This window comes from Stegostoma tigrinum, chromosome 2 (genome assembly GCF_030684315.1).
Source record: "Stegostoma tigrinum isolate sSteTig4 chromosome 2, sSteTig4.hap1, whole genome shotgun sequence".
NCBI lineage: Eukaryota > Metazoa > Chordata > Chondrichthyes > Orectolobiformes > Stegostomatidae > Stegostoma > Stegostoma tigrinum.
The window spans coordinates 60,506,541-60,527,786 of record NC_081355.1 but is presented as its reverse complement, the minus strand read 5'-3'; the positions used below and the strand labels follow the sequence as shown (position 1 = coordinate 60,527,786).

The window sequence follows — 21,246 nt, the reverse complement described above, 5'->3', positions numbered from 1 at the left end:
CAGTCCGACTCCCCATCTCTCTCTATTTATTTCAGAACCCTCTCCCCATTCCCTTTTTCTGATGAAGGGTCTAGGCCCAAAACGTCAGCTTTTGTGCTCCTAAGATGCTGCTGGGCCTGCTGTGTTCATCCAGCTTCACACTTTGTTATCTTGGATTCTCCAGCATCTGCAGTTCCCATTAAATCTGATAATCACAACATTGTCTTGTTTTTTGTATTGTTGATTAAAGGATAACTGTTGGCCAGGCACCACTTAGAAATAATATAATTGGATCTTTTTCACATCCGCCTATGCAGGCAGATGAGGGGCCTTGATTTCAAAAAGAACAGTTTAAAAGTCAGTATATTTGTCAGTGGAATACTCTCCTAATATGGCACTGCACTGTCAACCTGGATTTTTACCCTCAAACTTGGATTGGGACTTAAAACATTGCAGCATAATATGTTACAGCTTGATAAACAGTCATGTGATCCCCAGTAGTCTACAACTATTGCGCATTACAGCAATGTTAACAACTTCCCGTCAATTGGAAACGTGGGAACTGGTAATTCTTGTAAATAATGTCTTTTGACATATTTTTGTAATATTATTCTTTTAATAGACTTATTTTTCTCAGAGCACATTACTAACTGTCAGGACTTTAGCTCCAAACGTTGATTGATGCTGTTGCTACTCACTTCTTTAAAATAAATGATAATGAAGAATTTAAGCCAAAAACTAACTTGGAAACCATAACCATATAATTTATGTACAGAATATAACTAATATTTATTTCCTCAGTTAAATTGGCAGCATATTTCTGAACCTCCCATTTGCTAGTTTACCTTTGCAATTGAGATTGAAAGGTTATGAAGGAATACCATCTGTACAGGCATAATTTACATGAACCTTTCAATCTCAATTGCAAAGGTAAACCAGCAAATGGAAGGTTCAGAAATATGCTGCCAATTTAACTGAGGAAATAAATATTAGTTATATTCTGTATATAAATTATAAGGTTATGGTTTCTAAGTTAGTTTCTGCTTGTGGCAGAACTCAGATGTGTATGACCTAAAACTTTAATAGATTGCTAGAAAATAGTAATGAATGTAATCACTGTGTTTGTAAACTAGAAATGTGTTCTTTATAAATGCTTGGTCGTAGAGAAATTAAACATTGCTAAAAAGACACATGAAGTTGGAGGTTTCATCTTGTACTTGTCAGGACTGAAATGTTTAATCAAAATCTTCTTAAAAGCAAAGCAACAATTTCTATAGAATGAGAGGAGGATGCTGATCAATTAGACTGAGGCTGATAGGGAGAGCTGTTTCAGAGCTGGCTAATATCAATCGAAATGATATGTAAACCCAAAAATTTACTGTTTTTGTAAAGTGCTTAAACACATCTAGCTCATCAACATTATTAATTAAAAATCTTCTGCTTGTGGGTTTTCAGTGAGGATCTGTTTGAGGCCTAATGGAGCTGTTGAAATTTTCTTTCATCTGTGCATTTGGAGTTTCAAGTGTAATTACCTGGCAGTGTTTCACTGAGCCATATTTTGCGGTGAGGCTAGTGACAATGTACGAGTAAAAGAAATTGGGTTTTCACGTAATGGCAGATGTGGGTGTAACTGTGAATGTCTCAGACCTGTGCCATTTCACCATCAATCTCCGGAAAATATCACCAGAGAAAAGACCTTTGCAATTCACCTTATCTATGCCACTCATGATTTTATAAATCTCGATAGGGCCACCACTTAACCTCTTACTTTGAAAAATGTCCCAGCCTACCCATTTTCTCCTTATAACTCGAACTGCCCAATCCCGGCAACATCCTGGTAAATCTTCTCTGCACTCTCTCCGATTTAGTGATATTATTTCGATAGCAGCGTGACCAGAACTCTACTCCAAAATTGGCCAGTCCAATGTCCTGTACAACCTCAACATGACATCCCTATTCCTATACTCAATGATCTAAGCAGAGAAGGCAAGCACGCTAATACCTTCTTAACCACACTGTCTACCAGTGATGCAACTTTCAAAGAACCATGTACCTGAACTCTTAGGTCTGTCTGTTCGACAACACTACCCAGGGCCCTAGTTTATTAACTGTATTAGTCCTGCCCTTGTCTCTTTTACCAAAATGTAATACCTCACATTTATCCAAATTAAACTCAATCTGCCACTGCTCAGCCCATTTTTCCAGTTGATCAAGATCCTTTTGTAATCTGAGATAACCTTCTTCACAGCAGGCCAAGCAGCATCTCAGGAGCACAAAAGCTGACGTTTCAGGCCTAGACCCTTCATCAGAGAGGCTCTGATGAAGGGTCTAGGCCCGAAACGTCAGCTTTTGTGCTCCTGAGATGCTGCTTGGCCTGCTGCGTTCATCCAGCTTCACACTTTGTTATCTTGGATTCTGCAGCATCTGCAGTTCCCATTATCTCTAACCTTCTTCACAGTCGACTATACCACTGGTTTTGGCCTCATCCGCAAACTTCCTAAACTCTCATCCAAATTATTTACACGAATGACAAACAAAAGCAGACTTAAGTTGGTTGTTCTTTTGACTCCAGTTCGATACGCCACCTTTCCCTTTCTACGTCATTATTTATCTCATACTTTCTGGAAGTTGGCAAGCAACATTTTAAGAGATAAACATGAAAGGTAAAGTTTAATGTGAAACCGATACTAAAGCAAAATCTAGGTCTAACAGGATCTCACATCAATTCTAGTCATGCCATCCAGGCTATGGCTAACAACCTTATTTTATCTAAAGCAAAAATACTGAAATAAAGGATTGTTTAAGTGTCAGCCTTTGTTCAGTTCTGATACTTTTCCTTTGGAATTAGAAAGTTTGAATTCAAGATTGACTCCACCAATATCAGAATGTACGCTAGTCCTATTCAAGTTGTGGCCCCAAAGGTGCCTACCTGTGTAGTGAGGAATGTGAATGGGACCTTAGCTTCCCAACTACTGAATGTGGAGTGAGGCCAAATGCAGGCCATTTCACGACTAGGAGCAGGAGATTCCCAGCAGTTGAGGTCAGAAAGGTGCCAGGAAATTTCCATCCCTAAGGGCCGCTAAAGACAGAAAAACAAGCTGGGGTGGAGCTAGAGACCAGGCTGAAGAGAGAGAATTGGAGTTGGAGTCCAGAGTCCAGGCTGAAGAAGCATCTGGAGCAGAAATTTCATGAAGAGACAGGCAAAACAGAGCAGCTAGAAGCTGGAGACAGGGTGTAGCAATGGTAACTGACATTCCCAGGGCCATATATATCGCAGACCACGGCCTCCGTTGGTGGCTAGGGAGCTGGGAAGTGCCAGTGGGGTGAGTTAACAGCTGGATGGCCCTACCCATTTCACCTTTGTAGCATTCCTGAGTGTGTGAGGCCATGAAGAGAAAACATCACTGTTTTCTTCAAAGAAACATAGTAAACAGGAGCTGGAACAGACCACTCAGCCTTTTGAGCCTGCTTTGCCATTTTATGTGATAATTCTGATCATCCACCTCAGTACCCTGCTCCCCATATGCTTTGATCCTTTTATCCTTCACATAACTTCTTCTTGAAAACATACAATGTTTTGGTCTCACCTGCTTTCTGTGCCATTGGCTTACCACGCTCTAGGTGAAGAAATCTTCTCATCTCAGTTCTAAATGGCCTACTCTGTATCCTAGACAGTGACCCCTTCTTCTGGACACCCTGGCCGTTGGGAACATGCTTCATATGTTTACTCTGTCTAGGCCTGTTTATTTGTAGGTTTCTCTGAGATCCCCCTCCATTCTCCTAAAATGGAGTGAATGTTGTCCTAACCAATCCAGTCTCTCTCATACCACAGGCATTAGCCAGCCCAGTGATTCTGGTAACTGTTCATTCCACTCCCTGCATAGCCAGAACATGCTTCTTCTGATAAGGAGACTAAAACTGCACACAGTCCTCCAGGTGGGGGTCACCAGTGTTCTGTATGATAGCAGCAAGCCATCCCTTCTGTACCCAAATCTATACATTTATTTTGAGGAGATATGACAATCTGGGTTATATATAATTGGGAAACTAGTGTCAGAGCTCAACCAGTGAACACTGCTGTCTGGTTATTTCGAGATCAGAGGTTAAACTGTCGATAATGTCTTGCTTAGTCCAGTGCATCAGCTATAAATATGCTTTGAAACTCTAAATTAATATTTTACACTAATATTTATGACAACCAGAGGGGAAGGAAGAGAGATTTGTTTTTTAAAGCCACATGTCTTTTTTAGTAAATGGACTCTTGCTGAATTTTACAATGGCTGCTATTGAACACAGAACAAATAAGTTGACTGCTTCCCAAAATGTCCAGCAATTACCAGGTCACAAGTAAAAGGTTTACCTCCTAGAATCTAACATTTAGTGAGTTTTGAGAAGATTTGTAGCTCAGGTTGAGGTTCTGGATGTGAGTTTGCTCGCTGAGCTGGAAGGTTAGTTTTCAGACGTTTCATCACCATTCTAGGTAACATCATCAGTGAGCCTCCGACGAAGCGCTGGTGTTATGTCCCGCTTTCTATTTATCTGTTTAGGTTTCCTTGGGTTGGTGATGTCACTTCCTACGTTAGTGATGTCATTTCCTGTTCTTTTTCTCAGAGGGTGGTAGATGGGCTCCAAATCAATGTGTTTGTTGATGGAGTTCCAGTTGGAATGCCATGCTTCTGGGGATTCTTGTGCGTGTCTCTGTTTGGCTTCTCCTAGGATGGATGTGTTGTCCCAATCAAAGTGGTGTCCTTCCTTAACGGTATGTAAGGATACGAGTGATAGTGGGTCATGTCGTTTTGTGGCTAGTTGATGTTCATGTATCCTGGTGGCTAGCTTTCTGCCTGTTTGTCCAACATAGTGTTTGTCACAGAACAGGCAGAAAGCTAGCCACCAGGATACATGAACATCAACTAGCCACAAAAAGACATGGCCCACTATCACTAGTATCCTTACATACAGATGAGGAAGGACACCACTTTGACTGGGACAACACATCCATGCTAGGACAAGCCAAACAGAGACACACATTAGAATCCCTAGAAGCATGGCATTCCAACTGGAACTCCATCAACAAACACATTGATTTGGAGCCCATCTACCACCCTCTGAGAAAAAGAACAGGAAATGACATCACCAACACAGGAAATGACATCACTAACCCAAGGAAACCTAAACAGATAAATAGAAAGCGGTACATAACACCAGCACTTCATCAGAGGGTCACTGATGATGTTACCTAGAATGGTGACGAAACGTCTGAAAACTAACCTTCCAGCTCAGCGAGCAAACTTGCATCCAGAATCTAACATTTGTTGCATTTTATGAACATTCCAGCTAAGCCGACACAAGGGACTAGTAGACGAGGTGTCTACCACACCCAGATCATCATAAAGGAGACTATCAAAACCCAAATGACCCCACAGTTATCTGCTACAAAATACAATGGTTTCTGATGAGGGGACATCAAATCAAATCCACTTAATTCACTGAGAGTCTCAACTTGAAGCTCCAGTCATGTGTCTGGAACTGCTGGTTTCTTTAAATCATCGTTAAACCATATCGCTTTATATTTTGCTTGTCTGTCTGCTTATAGCTCTAGGATTATAAACAGCCCCATGCTTGTCTAAATACCTGCTTTTTGATCTCAATATCACTCAATGTTTTTCGAAAAAGAAGCCCATATTTTATGTACAGAGCCAATTCGCAGTTTGTAACATTTTCACCAGCAATTGAACTGTGGCTGAGCACCTGCAAAAGGAGACTTCTCAAAAGAACCTGAAAGAACATCAGCTGTATATTAACTTGCTGGACTCTCAAATCCGCATGAACTAATGATAGATTGAATTTTAAGCAATTTGTAATGTTACCATTTTTCCTTTCCTTTTCTTTCTCTTTGTTTCTTGGGGGGGTTGTGCGCGCATGCGTGTGTGTACTATTCCCACATGGAGCACAGTAACAATCTGATTTGTTTTAATCCTAAATTTGTTTTAAATCTTGAAAACTGCTGTGGGTCACTCAATATTGGGAAACATGCCACAGGTTTCTTTTGAAAGGCAAAAGATGACACAAGAGCAATAATTTCCTCTGTTATGGACAGAAGAGAACAGTTTTAGAATAATTCAATTAATCTCTTCCTCTTGTCTAGGAAATTTATGAAGACTCAATGCCAGTGGAATAAGAAATCTCTGTTTTAAAATCTTCTTACAGTCTGTCTACTTAAGCCTCATATTACTGTCGGAATAATTACAATTAAACAAAGGCATTAATGAGCAGAAGTGTAGAGCTTAGAACCATTTGCTATCGCCTGGTATTAGGTTTCAGACTTGAAATTGCTTCCTAGGATCATACTGGTATCTAGACATGAACACCATCTGTATAAACACAAGACTATTTAAACTCTTTACTGGGGACGCTCTTCTACTTTGGCTTAGATTTTTGGCCTTATATGATTGTAGTTGAGATGACAATTATCCCTATACATGTCCTTGTCACAGAAGAGGAGAGGAGATTATAACATTATTGTCACAGGCTTTACCAAGAGTTGTTTGACAGAAACCTGATTCACATTGCACCTGGAATGATTACACAAAGACAGAAGTGGCATTATTGAGCAGAAGAATGCATCTTATGAGTATGAACAATAATCTGATGAACTAGATCCAGAACTAGGCCAACCTCATTCCCAGAATCTGTTGTACCTGATAGTTGGCAATTGGCTTTTTAAAACTGGAAACTTCTAAGATTGCATTCAACTTTGGGACTATGTGTGAAGCTATGTTTTAAGTTAATTGTTGCATTTCTTTCAGGGTGCTGTGATAACGCCCACAATGGACCACACTATGTCCATGCAGCCAGCCAGTATGATGGGACCTTTGACCCAGCAGATGAACCATCTGTCACTGGGCACAGCAGGAACAGTGAGTATTGAGATATGAAGTCACTTCAATATGAAACGTTGCATCTTCTAAAAAGATATCTTGCTTTTAACTTGAGGAATATTATTTAAAACGTGTATTGTACAGAACACAATTAAGTCATTTGGAAAAAATTACAAGTTGGATTTTGCCCTCGGCACTAATGATAAAAAAAAGTGCCAAGGTACTTTCATTAGTTATTGTGACCAGTCTTCATTTTCCTCAGACTAATAAAGGCACATCAAAACGTGCGAAGTAAAACTGTTTGTTGGACCAACAAAAACAGCTTGCATTTATATAGCAATGAACATAGTAAAATATCCCAATGGTGATTCGCAGGAATGTTATCAAACATGGAAGAAAACATTAGGACAGTGCTTGAACAAAGGAAGGTTCAAAGGCTGATTAAAGATTATAAAGACACTGTTAAAGGGATATGTTAAGAAATGCATGTTGTTATGTCCAAGTAGACAGCAAAAACGAGGAGGGGTTGTAATCGTTCTAGATCCTGGGATTACTGCCGGTGTGTCAGGAAGCCAGCAGAAACTATCCAATTTACATCTCCAAGCCAAGTGCATTGTGCAGTGCTCAAGAAACCCCTGAAGGACAGGCAGATCCACCACTTAAGTGACCTGTTCTTTTAACGCTGGATTCAGATGTTTACTTTGTGTGCATGGGTGTTCTGGGCCGAGCGGAACTTGGCAATGGAGCTGCCTCCCTCCTTTGGGTGACAGCTTTTGGTGGGTGGGAAATCCACCCTGCATTCCTTGGTCGCCACTGGCCTTTCAGGTGCTTGAGTGAAAGAAGATGTTGGTAGGCCAGAGCCCAGTTCCCTCCACAAAACTCCCCCCAATGATTCAAAAGACTTGACAATGCTATTTTCAACTTCTTTTGGGTGGAAAACCTGAGGTAGTGGATCAGCCATCCCTTTTCAAACTGATCCAATCCAATGAATTCAATGGGTGGAAAATCAGATGAAATGTATCATAGACAGCTGCTCCAAATGGTAAGTTTTCTGAGTTGACTGAAGTTGAATATTATCACGGTGATATTTTTGTAGTCAAGTGGATCAAAGCAATGTCATGACAATCATTAGAACACTTTAGAGGATGGAGTTGGAAAAGGAACTTGAGCCAAAAGATGGGATTTCTGATGAAGTAGTAACTGCTACCTACAGGACAGAGGATGGAAGAACAGTAGCATTCCCAGAGGTTTTCTAAGCTGTGGGTTTGGCAAATGACTAGAAAGGATAGGTGCTCCTGGTGCAGGACGGCAGCTGCTGGCACACATCATTTCAGTAACATTGAGGCCAAAAGCTCCCAAGTGGGTTTTACAGAGAGTTGAGTCGACGGAGAATAATTCTGATCGAGGCTCAGGTGGATTTCAAGAAAGTACATGCCTGTATGAATGGGGGCGAGGGCAAAACATCCTCTGTCATCAGTTATGCAAATAGTTTGAACTTCCGGACCTCATTTCCATCTCACAAACTCAAAGCTAGGCCTTACAACTGCCTGCTGATACCGTGTTAAATCGATTACCTTGCTGAATAGCAGAACAGGCTTGAGGGGCCAAGTGGACTACTCCTACCCCCGTCTTTTATTCTCTGTTTTTTGGAATAAATGTTGTCACACCAACAAAGGCAGATTTTCATGTGTTCAGCCTGCCCACAGCTTCCTGAATGTGCCAGTCAAAATTCCATAAGACCATTAGAATCAGGAACAGGAGGACACCATTCAACCCCTTGAAAGTGCTCCACAATTCAACAGGACATTGGCTGATCTGACGTTCTTTACATCCACTTTTGTGCCATTTCCCCATAACACTTGATTTCCTGCCTGATCAAGAATTTGATCTATTTCAGCCTTAAATATTCATAACAACTCTGCCCCCATAACTCTGTGGCAAGGAGTTCCAAACATGCTCAACCTTTTGCGTGAAGAAATTCCAGTTCATCTCAGTCTTAAATTGTCACCCCTTTATAATGAGGCTATGCTGTCTGGTTCTAGACTCTCCCATGAGGGGAAACATCCTCTCAGTATTCACCCTGTCAAGCCCCTTAAGAATACCATATGTTTCAATGAGATCATCTCTCATTCTTGTAAACTCCAGTGAGTAGAGTCCCAACCAGCAATCGTCCTAGTATGGTGGTGATTCAAGCAGACATGTCTAAGACCAGAGGGCGTATGTTTAATTGGAGGAGTGAGTGGTTTCGAGGAGAACTAAGGGAAAACATTTGCACCCAGACTGTGTTGGAACGTGCTGCCTGAGAGGCTGGTGGAGGTACCTACTCCTGCAACATTAATTAGCATCTGGATGAGTACTTAAAATGCCCAGGGCATAGTAGGCTATGGACCAAGTGCAGGTAAATGGGACAAATGCAGTTTGATGTTTGTTGGCCAGCATAGGCATTATGGGACTGAAGGATGTCTCTATGCTGTATGACTCCAGGAGATCACATTAGTATTTTTCCAGTTACCAGAGAAAATGAGAGGAGGAAGAGAAGCCCCCCCTTTACTTGTCTGAATAGTTCTAAAGTATCTTCAGTTTCTCTGGACAGGACCTTAGCTTCCTCCAGACAGGCATGGAAATTGTGGAGCACTGTAAAAGGGATAGAGATGTGACAAAACAAGTAATCTGTACTATTTCCCAATTTTTGCACCCAATTTTCTCAAGTGACTTTTTTTTAAACCATTGTCATACTGCCAAAGTAGACAGAAATGTGCATTTATATATTGTGTTTATTTTAATAAAGCATCGCAAAGCACTTCTCAGGATGTAATCAGCCAGCTGTAGACTCTAAATGAAAGAAAGAGATATTAGAGCAGGTAAGCAGTAGCTGAGTGAAATTGTTGGTGTTGAGGAGAAGTGAAAACTATGCTATGAGTGAATGGTTCATTGCCAATAAACCTCCAGTTTTAATTGGAAAGTGGACACCAAGAGAATGATACAAATTGTGCCCATGTGCTTTTTTGTTTCATGAGCCAACTGAATGTATGATTATGTCAAATGTATTTGTGCCACACTAACATTCAGAACATCTTAAAGGATCCTTATGTGTACTGAGATACACTTGGAGTTGCCACAAACGGCAGAGATGTGCTTATATGTGCAACAAAAAATCTCTATATGGAAATGAGCAATAATTACTTGCAGAGGGACACGTGATGTTCGTTGGTCACCACAACTATAACGACTGCTTGATTCATGGTTTAGTGGTTCCAAACTGCCCTGCTCCTATTTCAGCAGTGAAGGTGTTTAGTTTGCTTCTGCTCCATTGATTGTGGGGCACACTGCTCCTAGGCCAGCAATGACCACATTCATTCTGTTCCTGGTCCAGCAGACACCACATTCACTGATGACCTGCCTCATTCTGACAGTTCTGTGCTACAAAAGAACTGTCAAAATGGAGTTACACCTGTGCATTTCTGAGGGGGGTCCTGGTCAGAAGAAATGCAGAGCTCTTCTTTCATTTAAAAAAAGCACAGGCTGAAATCGTAATCTGAATGATATTTACACTACTTGGAAAATCCAGCTCATTTTTTCTAAAGTGGAGTGCAATAATCTCCAGGGAAGTTCACAGGAACGTGGGAATTAGGAGCAGGAGTGGGTAATTCATCCCTTTGAGCCCGCTGCACCATTTCACATTAACGTAGCTGATCTTATCCTGGTCTCAACTTTACTTTCCTACATGCATCCCATCGTCCTTTACCTTGTTTTTCATTTGGAGCACCTTTATTTCATTCTTGAATCTGCTGATTGATTCTGCCTCCACTGCACTCTTGGCTGATGATTTGCAACCCTCTGAGAGAAGTTTTTTCACCTTGTCTAAGGTTTGAACCCACGTCCTCTCACTAGACCTATAACCTCTTGTTTGCCACAGTCCAAACAGGGGAACATCTGTTCAATGTCCACCTTTTCAATCTACTTTAGTATTTTATATGCCCCAATCAGAGGCCCGTCCTCATTTTTTGGAATTCCAGTGAGTATAAACCCAAACTAATAAACCACTCCCCATATGATAGCACTTTAATCCCTGGAACCAATCTGATGAACCTCTTCTGAACTGCTTTCAGTGCCATCACATCCTTACTCAAATAATGGGACCAAAACGGGAGTGGTCTCACCAATGCCTTATACCATTATAACAACACTTCTGTACGTTTATAATCCAGTCCTTTTGTTTTGAATGTGAAGATTCTATCTGCCTTTCTCATTAAATACTGAACTTGAACACCCACATTCTGTGAATCGTACACCCCGAGCCCTCTGCATTGGCACACTTTAAGTCTGGTTCCCACTTAAACTATAATGTGTCCTTTTATTTTTCTGGTCAAAATGGATAACCTCATACTTATTCATATTGAAGTTCATCTGCTAGATTTTGGCCCATTTTCCAAGCCTGAAATATCCATTTATAAACTCTTATATTCCTCATCACAGCCTGCTTTCCCACCTATTTTAGTATTATCTGTGAACTTTGCTATGTTACACTCTATCCCTCCATGCGGGTTATTTATATAAACTGTAAATAGTTGAGGTCTGAGAACTGAACCCTGTGGCACTCTACTATAGTTACAGTTCGCCATCTAGAAAAGAACCCATTTATCCTGACCCTCTGTCTTCTGCCAGTCAGTCAATCCTCGAACTCAGGCCAAGACAAAATTCATTGCAGTGTTTTGGTTTTGAATAATCAGCTTTAAACTCCCGAGTGTACATTGAACAAATTTGGTTTGATTTGCTGAAAGGAAGTTTTATATGTCTAATGAATTAAAATAGCTATCACACTGAATTCAATCATTTGCCAGCCAATGGCCTATATCTATTTTATGAAATAAATCCCTTAATAAGTACTTCTCCACACATGTTAAATACTCTGGGTTCCGCAGGATTTGGAAACAAATGTGCTTGTGCAGATCGATGTACCATCTCTGTTTTTCTGTCTCTGGTGCATTGGAATGAGTCTGGAAATTTGATGATGTTGACAGCACTTGAATGGTATACATTGCTCACCTGTGTTTTTTATGGCTGTGTTCCTGTAGCCTGCAACAATGAGATTGTATTTGGTCTAAACACATCAGGAATAATGAGAAACAGTGTGCATAACTCCGCGCAGATCTAGCACTACTTTACATTGTGCCTCTTCAATAGCGCTAATGAATACAAACAATGGCTTCTTTAACTTTTCTCATTAGTGAAATGGATGATGCTGCAATCCATTAAAAAATCTAATCCATTAGAGACTATACATCCTGGTGATTGTTCACTGAAGGTGCTTCAGCAGTCATCCAAAAAACAGCCCAGAAGTATATGTTATGCAGCAAAGAATATATCAGTCTCTCAACAGAATGACAACTGATCTTTGCTGTGACATGATGTTAATGAGTCCAAATTCAGAACTTGCTCAGTATTAAAATTCAGATAGTACTGCTCAGTTCAAAGTTGAATTAATTTGTAAATGTTAATGCTGAGGAATAAGACCAGCTGTTCCTCCTGAGCCAAATCATTCTTTTAAAATGTACAAAGACAGCTAAGCTCCAGATTTGCAGATTGTATTTTTGGCACAACCTTTTCAGGTCAAGGTATGATTTGATAAAAATAATTTCTATCGTTCTGCAATTTCGCAGACGACAGATGTGAAAAGAAAGTATGAATATTTGGTAGATTTTCACCCAAACTACCAGAGAGTTGTATCCAATGACAAAAGCAGAGCACTTCCACTGATCCTCTGGGAATTTCATTAATCTTCAATGAGGTTACAGCAAGAACTCAGGAGAATCGTATGGACACTAATGTCTGTATGATACAGAGGCATTTGTCTTAGTCAAGGTACATAACTGACTGAAATACAAAAACAGAAATTGCTCGAAAAGCTCAGTCGGCTGGGAGGCATCTGTGAAGTGAAATCATAGTTAGTTCTGAGGAAGGGTCATGGACTTGAAGCTTTAACTCTGATTTCTCTTCACAGATGCTTGTAGGTATGCTGTGCTTTTCAAGCAATTTCTGTTTTTGTTTCTGATTTACAGCATTGGCAGTTCTTTCAGTTTTTTGTTGACTGAAATACAAGTTGCATACAGGAGTGAGCAGGCTCACTCTTCTTCCAGTCCAGCAATCACAGTGTTCATTCTGCTCCCAGTCCAGCAATGAGCATTCAAACAAAATAAGGAACTGTGGGTGCTGACATCTGAAACAAAAACAGAAATTACTGGTGAAACTCAACAGGCTTGGCAGCCTCTGTGGGAAGAAAGCACATGTTGAATCTGGTGAACATGTTAATCCTCCCTCCTGTCCAGGAGTCATCATGACTGCTCTTGGTTATGATTTTGACAGAAATTAATGCATTTTCAATGTGACATTTGAACACCCCATTAGAATGCTACATGTACCTTTTCCCATTGTGCCAATACACACATCTGAATTGACTGGGCGGTGTATTTAAACTAGAACATCCATTTAGTAGGCATCAAACAGGAATTTGTTAATAGTTTACACATGCACTATTTTTTTGTTTTGAACCCAGCTGATGTTATGAGCAGGCAATGCAGACCCCAGACAGTAAGCTGACTTAATTGGTCATAATTTTATCTGTTCTGGTTTCATCAAAGATTATAGAATCACTACAGCGTGGAAGCTGGCCATTTGAAGTCATTGAGCCCAAATTGACTCTCCAAACAGCATCCCATCCAGAATATCTCCCCTTTAACCCTGCATTTCCCATGGCTAAACCACCCAGCCCGCGCTCCCCTTGTCACCGCAGAGCAATTTAGTGTGGCCATTCCACCTAACCTGCATATCTTTGGACTGTGCAAGGAAACCCACGCAGACACAGAGAGAATACGCAAACTCCACACTGGCATTCACCCAAGGATGGAATTGAACCTGGATCCCTGGTACTATAAGGCAGCAGTGCTAATGACTGAGCCACCATTGCCACACCGTAATTGCTCACTGAACCACTACATAGCTGGTGATTTTGTTTTAAATAACAAAATACAGGGTTATTACAAAAAGAAACAACCGTAAAATTGAATAATCCAAACTATTTATTCAAATAAAATCAAAGATTTTAAACACATTATAACATAGTCCTATTAATACCCAAAATACTCCTTTATAAATTGGAAAGAAACAATATAACTTTTGTAAAGTACCTGAAAAAGCTCCCCTGTATGATATTCAATACATCATTCATATAACACTTGCACTTTTAAACTGGAACAGCAACAGTTTGTTCCTGGAGCTACCAGACACCCGAACTTCACTGTACTCAACTCTGCGTAACTAGTTCTCAATTTTCGTTCCAGTGTTTCTGGCCTGGGACAACACTAACTGTTCACTCCCAATGTAACCTAATTGACTGTATCTATCATTCCCTTCTCAGAAGCACTGCTGTATACTGCCATCCTGTTACAATGACTTTAGGAGACTAAAACATTCAAAGTCAAAAGTTCAACAAAAATCACTCAGTTTCCCCAAAGTTTTAAAAAAACCACCCAATTCCAGAACTCGGAACAAATGTTGAAGGCTCCACCACTGGGTCACAAACACTCTAAATAAAGAAACTCCATTAGTGAACAAAACCCATGCACTCTATAATCAAGGTTCTAAAAACTGCTTTAAAAGAAATTGCCATGGATACAGAAATGCTTAAAAATTAATTAACTTAAGGCAGACAGAAAAACCAAGTGGTTACAAGCTCAAAACCACAAATTCAAGCTCAGAGCAACCAGCATTAAAGTTATAAAGTATAAATATCACAGTTTACATCTCAACAGTTCAGTATTCTTCTGTAGGAGTATTTTCTGTTTGTTTAATGTCTAAATTGTGCACTGATAGCTATTTCTGTTGATTTACTTCAACAGAAAATTGAGAAATGTGAGAGTGTGTCAAGGTGAACACTCATTACCAACGTCTTAAACCAACAACAACAATCTGCAATAAAATTTAGTGTTTGACAGAAACTTGAAACAAATACGAAAGGTGCTGGAGATGCCTAAAAGGCTTTGCAGCATCTGTGCAGACAGAAAGACAGTATTTTTTTCAAATTGAAAATACGAATTTTCACAACTGGAAGCAGTGAACACAGTAATATTCAATTCAAACATTGGTTCAGTTTCTGTCTTCACAGATGCTGCCAGATATGCTGAGTATATTAAACAACAATTTTCAAGGTGTCACTTGGAAAAACAGCAGCGCAGAGAGGGAAAAAAAACCCTTAAAAAGAGCTGCATTGTTCCAAAATAAACCCTTACTGCTTTCATGTATGTTACTGTGTTAAGTCATCCAATCTCATTATGAGTTTCCTTGAACTCTTTTCATTTCATTCTCTCCAAAGAGCTTATCTGTATGGAGATCTAGTGTAGTTTTATACAATAGTCCATCAAAGACAAGAACACAGTTATTCCATTACATCCTTCTGGCTGGTAATACTGCTTCCCAAAGCTCCTCCAGCCTGATCCTCTCATTGGTTGCGGAACCTCCCTGCTCCTAAAACCTCTGACTTATGACCTTTCACCCCTCCCTGAGCCAAACTCTTGCTGCTTCCTGCAAATGAAACGTACTGGCCCAACACTTAGAAGCGCACAAGACCAGTCAGAGCAGGACTTCTCCTTGACCTGGTTCACTGTGTTTTCTTTCTGGCATTTCCTCCAGGAATGATGATATTCACTCTGTGCCTCCTCCAGGGTTCAGGGACACAGACAGACATTACTCACCCAGCGCTGCTGTAGCCACAGGCACTATGTCCCTAACTGGAACACTGTGGGCCCTGGACAGCCCTGTACTGTAGTTATTGGTACCTGTACCTGCCCCACAGGCCCTGCCAGGGATGACCATACTCACTTGGCTAGTCATCCAGCAATGACCATGTTCACAAGTTCTCATGGTAATTCCCAGACTAAGAACAGCATGAACATGGTCATTGTTGGGCTCATCATTGATGGCCCATCGCAGATGAGAATAACTCTGTTCCACTTTCAGGGTGAGTCTGTGGGTGGCTGTACAGACCATTACTGCTACCGCATGCTCTGTTACGCTTGGTGATGTCAGGAAGGGGTGGGTAGGGTGTTGGTGTGGCAGCATGCTCCTTTCACTGTTTTTTCCTTGTTTCCACTTTTCCTGACAGCAAGTCTGCAGCTGTTCAATGCCTTCCCAGATGCACCTCTCCCACGCTTGACAGTCTGTGCCAGTGATTCCCAGGTTTTAGTGGGAATGCCGCACTTTGCCAGGGAGGCTTTGAGGGCATCACCAAAGCGCTTCCTCTGCCCTCCTGAGGCTTGCCTGCCATTTCGAAACTCGGGGAGTCTCATGTCAGGACGAGGTGCCCAGACATTGTAGCTGATCAAGGATGTTCAGTGCCTCGATGCTGGGGATGCTGGCCTGGTCGAGAACGCTAGTGTTGGTGCCTCTTTCTTCCCAGCAGATTTGCAGGATCTGGCTGGACTGGGAGCAGAGTGAACATTGTTATTCCTGGAGGTCCTGTGAAGGAGGTATTTTAAGTACAGCGATTATTTTCTAGCAAACTGGCATGAGTTACCGCACTACACTAACATATCAGTTAATTGCTGGAGAAACTGAAAAGACCTGGCAGCATCTGTGGAGAGAGATAACGAGTTAAGGTTTCAAGTCCAGTATGATGTTTCTTCAGAATGGAAGGGGATTGGACAATATTGGTGTTTATGCTGCTGACAAAGTGGGAAGAGGATGAGATGGTGAGGCGCAGAACTAAAGGCAATGAGAGTGCTCAAGGCAATAGAAGAAATATATGGATGAGAATTGATAGTATTAGTACATGTTAATAGCAGAATGCCCTGCAGAGCTTCCCCAATACTTTTTCCTTTTACTACACATTTTACTTTGAGGTGAACAACAAAGCAAAGCATAACCAATGATTTCAAAATTCAAGCAACTTCAGATGATTGCAGCTTTCATCACGATTGCATTTTTGTGAGTTCATTAATCTTTATCATGTTAACTGCAATAGTGGTCATTACTAAAGTTAAAATTAATAGGAAAGTTGGTGAGTTACTCTTCAAACTGGTGAAATGTTAGGTTGTAGTTGTAATGCTTTCTCCTGAGTTGATTGTGGATTAATTGCTGCACCAAACACAGTGGCATGTGACCTCCTAACAGTTGTCCCCTCACAAGGCAAGTGAACCAAATGGCTTCTGGGTGAACAAAGCAGCAGACCTCTGCAGAGGTCAAGGTTCCCCTGTTTTTGACTCTCCAGAACGGAAAGAAGGGACCTGCACAGGCACAACAAGCTAACACACATTCAGAGTCCTGAAACAGGTGCCCGTGTGGAGAAGGACTCATATGCTTCGCAATTTATCAATCTGCACTTTTTTTCAGGAAAGTTTTGACCTTGGAACTGTCAATTACATAGAACATTACAGCGCAGTACAGACCCTTCAGCTCTCGATGTTGTGCCGACCTGTCATACCGATCTCAAGCCCATCTAACCTACACTATTCCATGTACATCCATATGCTTGTCCAATGACAACTTAAATGTACCTAAAGTTGGCGAATCTACTATCGTTGCAGGCAAAGCGTTCCATTCCCTTACTACTCTCTGAGTAAAGAAACTACCTCTGACATCTGTCCTATATCTCTCACCCCTCAATTTAAAGCCTGCCCCCTCGTGCTCGCCGTCACCATCCTAGGAAAAAGGCTCTCCCTATCCACCCTATCTAACCCTCTGATTATTTTATATGTTTCAATTAAGTCACCTCTCAACCTTCTTCTCTCTAATGAAAACAGCCTCAAGTCCGTCAGCCTTTCCTCGTAAGACCTTCCCTCCATACCAGGCAACATCCTAGTAAATCTCCTCTGCACCCTTTCCAAAGCTTCCACATCCTCCTTATAATGCGGTGACCAGAACTGTACACAATACTCCAAGTGCGGCCACACCAGAGTTTTGTACAGCGTCACCATAACCTCTTGGTTCCAGAACTCGATCCCTCTATTAGTAAAAGCCAAAACACTGTATGCCTTCTTAACAGCCCTGTCAGCCTGCGTGGCAACTTTCAAGGATCTGTGTACATGGACACCGAGATCTCTCTGCTCATCTACACTACTAAGAATCTTACCATTAGCCCAGTACTTTGCCTTCCAGTTACTCCTACCAAAGTGCATCACCTCACACTTGTCTGCATTAAACTCCATTTGCCACCTCTCAGCCCAGCTCTGCAGCTTATCTATGTCTCTCTGCAACCAACAGCACCCTTTGTCACTATCCACAACTCCACCGACCTTCGTGTCGTCTGCAAATTTACTAACCCATCCTTCTATGCCCTCATCCAGGTCATTTATAAAAATGACAAACAGCAGTGGACCCAACACCGACCCTTGCGGTACACCACTAGTAACTGGTCTCCAGGATGAACATTTCCCATCAACTACCACCCTCTGTCTTCTTTCAGCAAGCCCCCACTCCCAGAAACTTGCCTCCTTCACCAACACTGCGCATCAGACCAGCCTGAGAAACACAGAGTCATAGCGTCCTACAGCATGGAAACAGACCCTTAAGCCCAACTCATCCATACCAGCCAGGTTTCCTAAATGAACTAATTCCATTTCCCTTTGTTTGGCCCATATCCCTCTAAACCTTTCCTCTCCATGTACCTGTCCAAATGTCTTTTAAATGTTTTAATTGTACTGACCTGTTCACTTCCTTTGGCAGCTCAATCTGTATACACACCTCCTTCTTTTACAGACAAAATTATATTCTGTTGATGCACTCAACTTGAGACTTTGACCTGGTCATGATTTCTGCCGATCCAATGCCGCCACCGCGCCAGCTCTGCCTCACCTGCCACCATGCCCACCTCCCACCAACAGCCTCTCTTGTTGACCCTCTCGCTGCCTCATTCTGATCTTTCACCTCTCACGTGAGCCTCACCCACCAGCTCACTCACTGTCAGCATTGAGCAATGAGAGCAAGCGATGAGTAGGGCAGCTAGAGCTGCAGAGGACTTGGGTGAGGAGTGAGAAGCTTCAGGTGAAGTGGAGAAGCGGTGAGGCTGCAGTAATAGATGTTGAAGGGAGAGGGACTGTAGCAGCAGTGACTTCCTGTAGCAGTGAGGTAGTGGGAGATGGAGTGTAAGAAATCTGATGTGTTCTAAACTGCTCCCAATACCATTCTTATCATCTCCTCACCAGAGTAGACTGCAGCTCTTTCCAACTGACAACTCATCTTGTCAGCCTGAAAATGGAACACCAGTTCTGACCAATACCACCAGTTCTGTGTCCTTTCCAAGTCTTACTCATCTTTTACATTTAGTTTTTCAAGGTTTATTCTCCAGAACTTCACTATACAACACTATGACACTCTGTATTAATGATTTGATGTTCTGTCATTTTATAAAGCAAGCTCTGGGATGCTAAATGTGATAGATTAATGTTCCCAAATTTCAGGAGGCCCAAGTTCCGCCAAATATTAGGCCACTGTCTGAACTATTGAATATCAGTCTACTGCTGTCATAGCAGCCTTGGGTTAAGTAAGTGGGAAGGCAAGCAAGCAGGGGGGCAGTTGCTTGGGAGGTGAGCTACATCGGACGGTTGATTGGACCGGGAAGTCACATGAGCCAAAATAAGCACTGGGAACGGATGGTGAGGAGATGATAAGAATGATATTGGGAGCTGTTCAGAACACATCAGATTTCTTTGAATATGGGGGTCAGGAGGAACATTTGTGTTCTTCCAGTTCTCCTGAGTACAGCAAAGATAGCAACAAGTCAGTGCTGCAGTGAGGACCTCAGACACACAGCAATTCCTTATTTCCAAATTGAAAGGCCTGACGTCTGGATAGATGTTTGCAATTGGGCAATGTGGGCTCATCTGGTATGTGTGTTCTGTCCACATAATTAGATGTTTGCTGAGCTATTCAGCACCCAAAATATAAGTACTACAAGGACAAATTTCAAGGCCATTTTTCACCCTTGGGGTTTGCTGAATTACCTGATCTCAACAGGCCATGGGATCACACCATTGGGCTTAGCATCCCTGAACTAAGGAGTAAAGTCAAAATATGTTCTTTATTGTAATGGATGGCTAGGGATCGTTGCCAGAAATGTGTGATCAAATGTAAAACTTGGAAGGGATTAGCTTAGCTGCAGTGGCTTGCATAGTTGAGTAGTTTGCTCATTCTAAATGAGTACATGAAGAATGACCGCAGCAGTGGAGGACTGGTGAACACTGCAGTGAGCAGAAATAGACTCCAGTGTAAGCAGCTGCTTTTACATGTGAACAGAGAAAAGGAAACAAGAGAAAAAGGTATGAATCAGAAATAAATACAGAAGACTAAACAAAAAGGAGAAAGGAGCTTTAAGTCATTTTTTATTTGAACTTTGCAGCGAATGATCTCGTAATTGTAAATGATTTTGTGAATCACAGCTCTCGTGAAGGTCACCTTAAAGTTGAACTACAAGTCCCGGGACAATTTGCAGCTAAATGATGAAATAAGTACCTCATGACTCAGAACCATGTTGTTTGCTAATATGTTTTGTGAGTTTCATTTAACCTGGCATCGTACATTAACTCACTGAACAATTACCACTGGATTCTATTTTGTACATTGTATCATAGATCTTAAAAGAAATTACCTTATTATGCAAATAAATTATGGATATTTGGCAGATGTGAGATTCCTGTTTCAATTTAGATTCTTACTTTCTGCTTTGGGAGAAGGGATTTGAAACTTATGGAGACTTGATCAGTGCACCTGCAGAGCAACCTCAAAGAGAGAATGCATATGACACTATTGCGAGCATTCAAGTTTTATAGTGCACAGGTCATGTAATGTTTACGGACCAGAGTTTAACTTTACAGAGTCAGGCTACCCTGTCTTTGCCATCCATTCTTAGTCCACCTCTTCGTCCTAGATGGTCCTCATTGTTGAAATTGTTTTTTCGCATCTGACAACAGTGACAGCTAAACAAATAAGAGGATACCTTTTTCATTTGCCATTTCTTACAATGGGGTGGCGTCCAAGATGTCAAGGGATATCTGGAGGCATTGTTTACTCTGTAAAGTGCTTCTGTTATTTGGACTTCAAAACATTTGTATAAAAGAGAGATTATATGTTATAACATTGTTGAAATTCTGAAGGGATCTGCATTTTTGAGTTCCCAACTGTAGTTTAGTTGACATTAGTCATTAATCTTCCTTGGCTCCAGCACAGCTTATATCCTTTCCAGTTCTAATTGTCAACACTGAGCTATGTTTGCCAAGTATAATTGTGATATGATTGGCAGGTAGTGAATTTTCAATTTCCAAATGCCTTTTAAGCAGTTGAAAGGATGTTGACCTTAATTGGTCTTTGCTCTTATTGAACTAAGGTCAGCTATGTGTTCCTG

At 41.3% G+C, this 21,246-nt stretch overlaps 1 protein-coding gene across 5 annotated transcripts in view; it reads left to right on the top strand.

The window, feature by feature from the left end:
* Positions 1-21,246, top strand: part of rbms3 (RNA binding motif, single stranded interacting protein) — a 1,261,622-nt gene that overhangs the window by 1,221,177 nt on the left and 19,199 nt on the right. For all 5 annotated transcript variants that reach the window (XM_048556972.2, XM_048556941.2, XM_048556951.2 and 2 more), the window contains one exon: positions 6,786-6,896. In XM_048556972.2, coding sequence (XP_048412929.1) covers positions 6,786-6,896 — 111 coding nt within the window. The remainder of the gene's footprint in view (positions 1-6,785; positions 6,897-21,246) is intronic.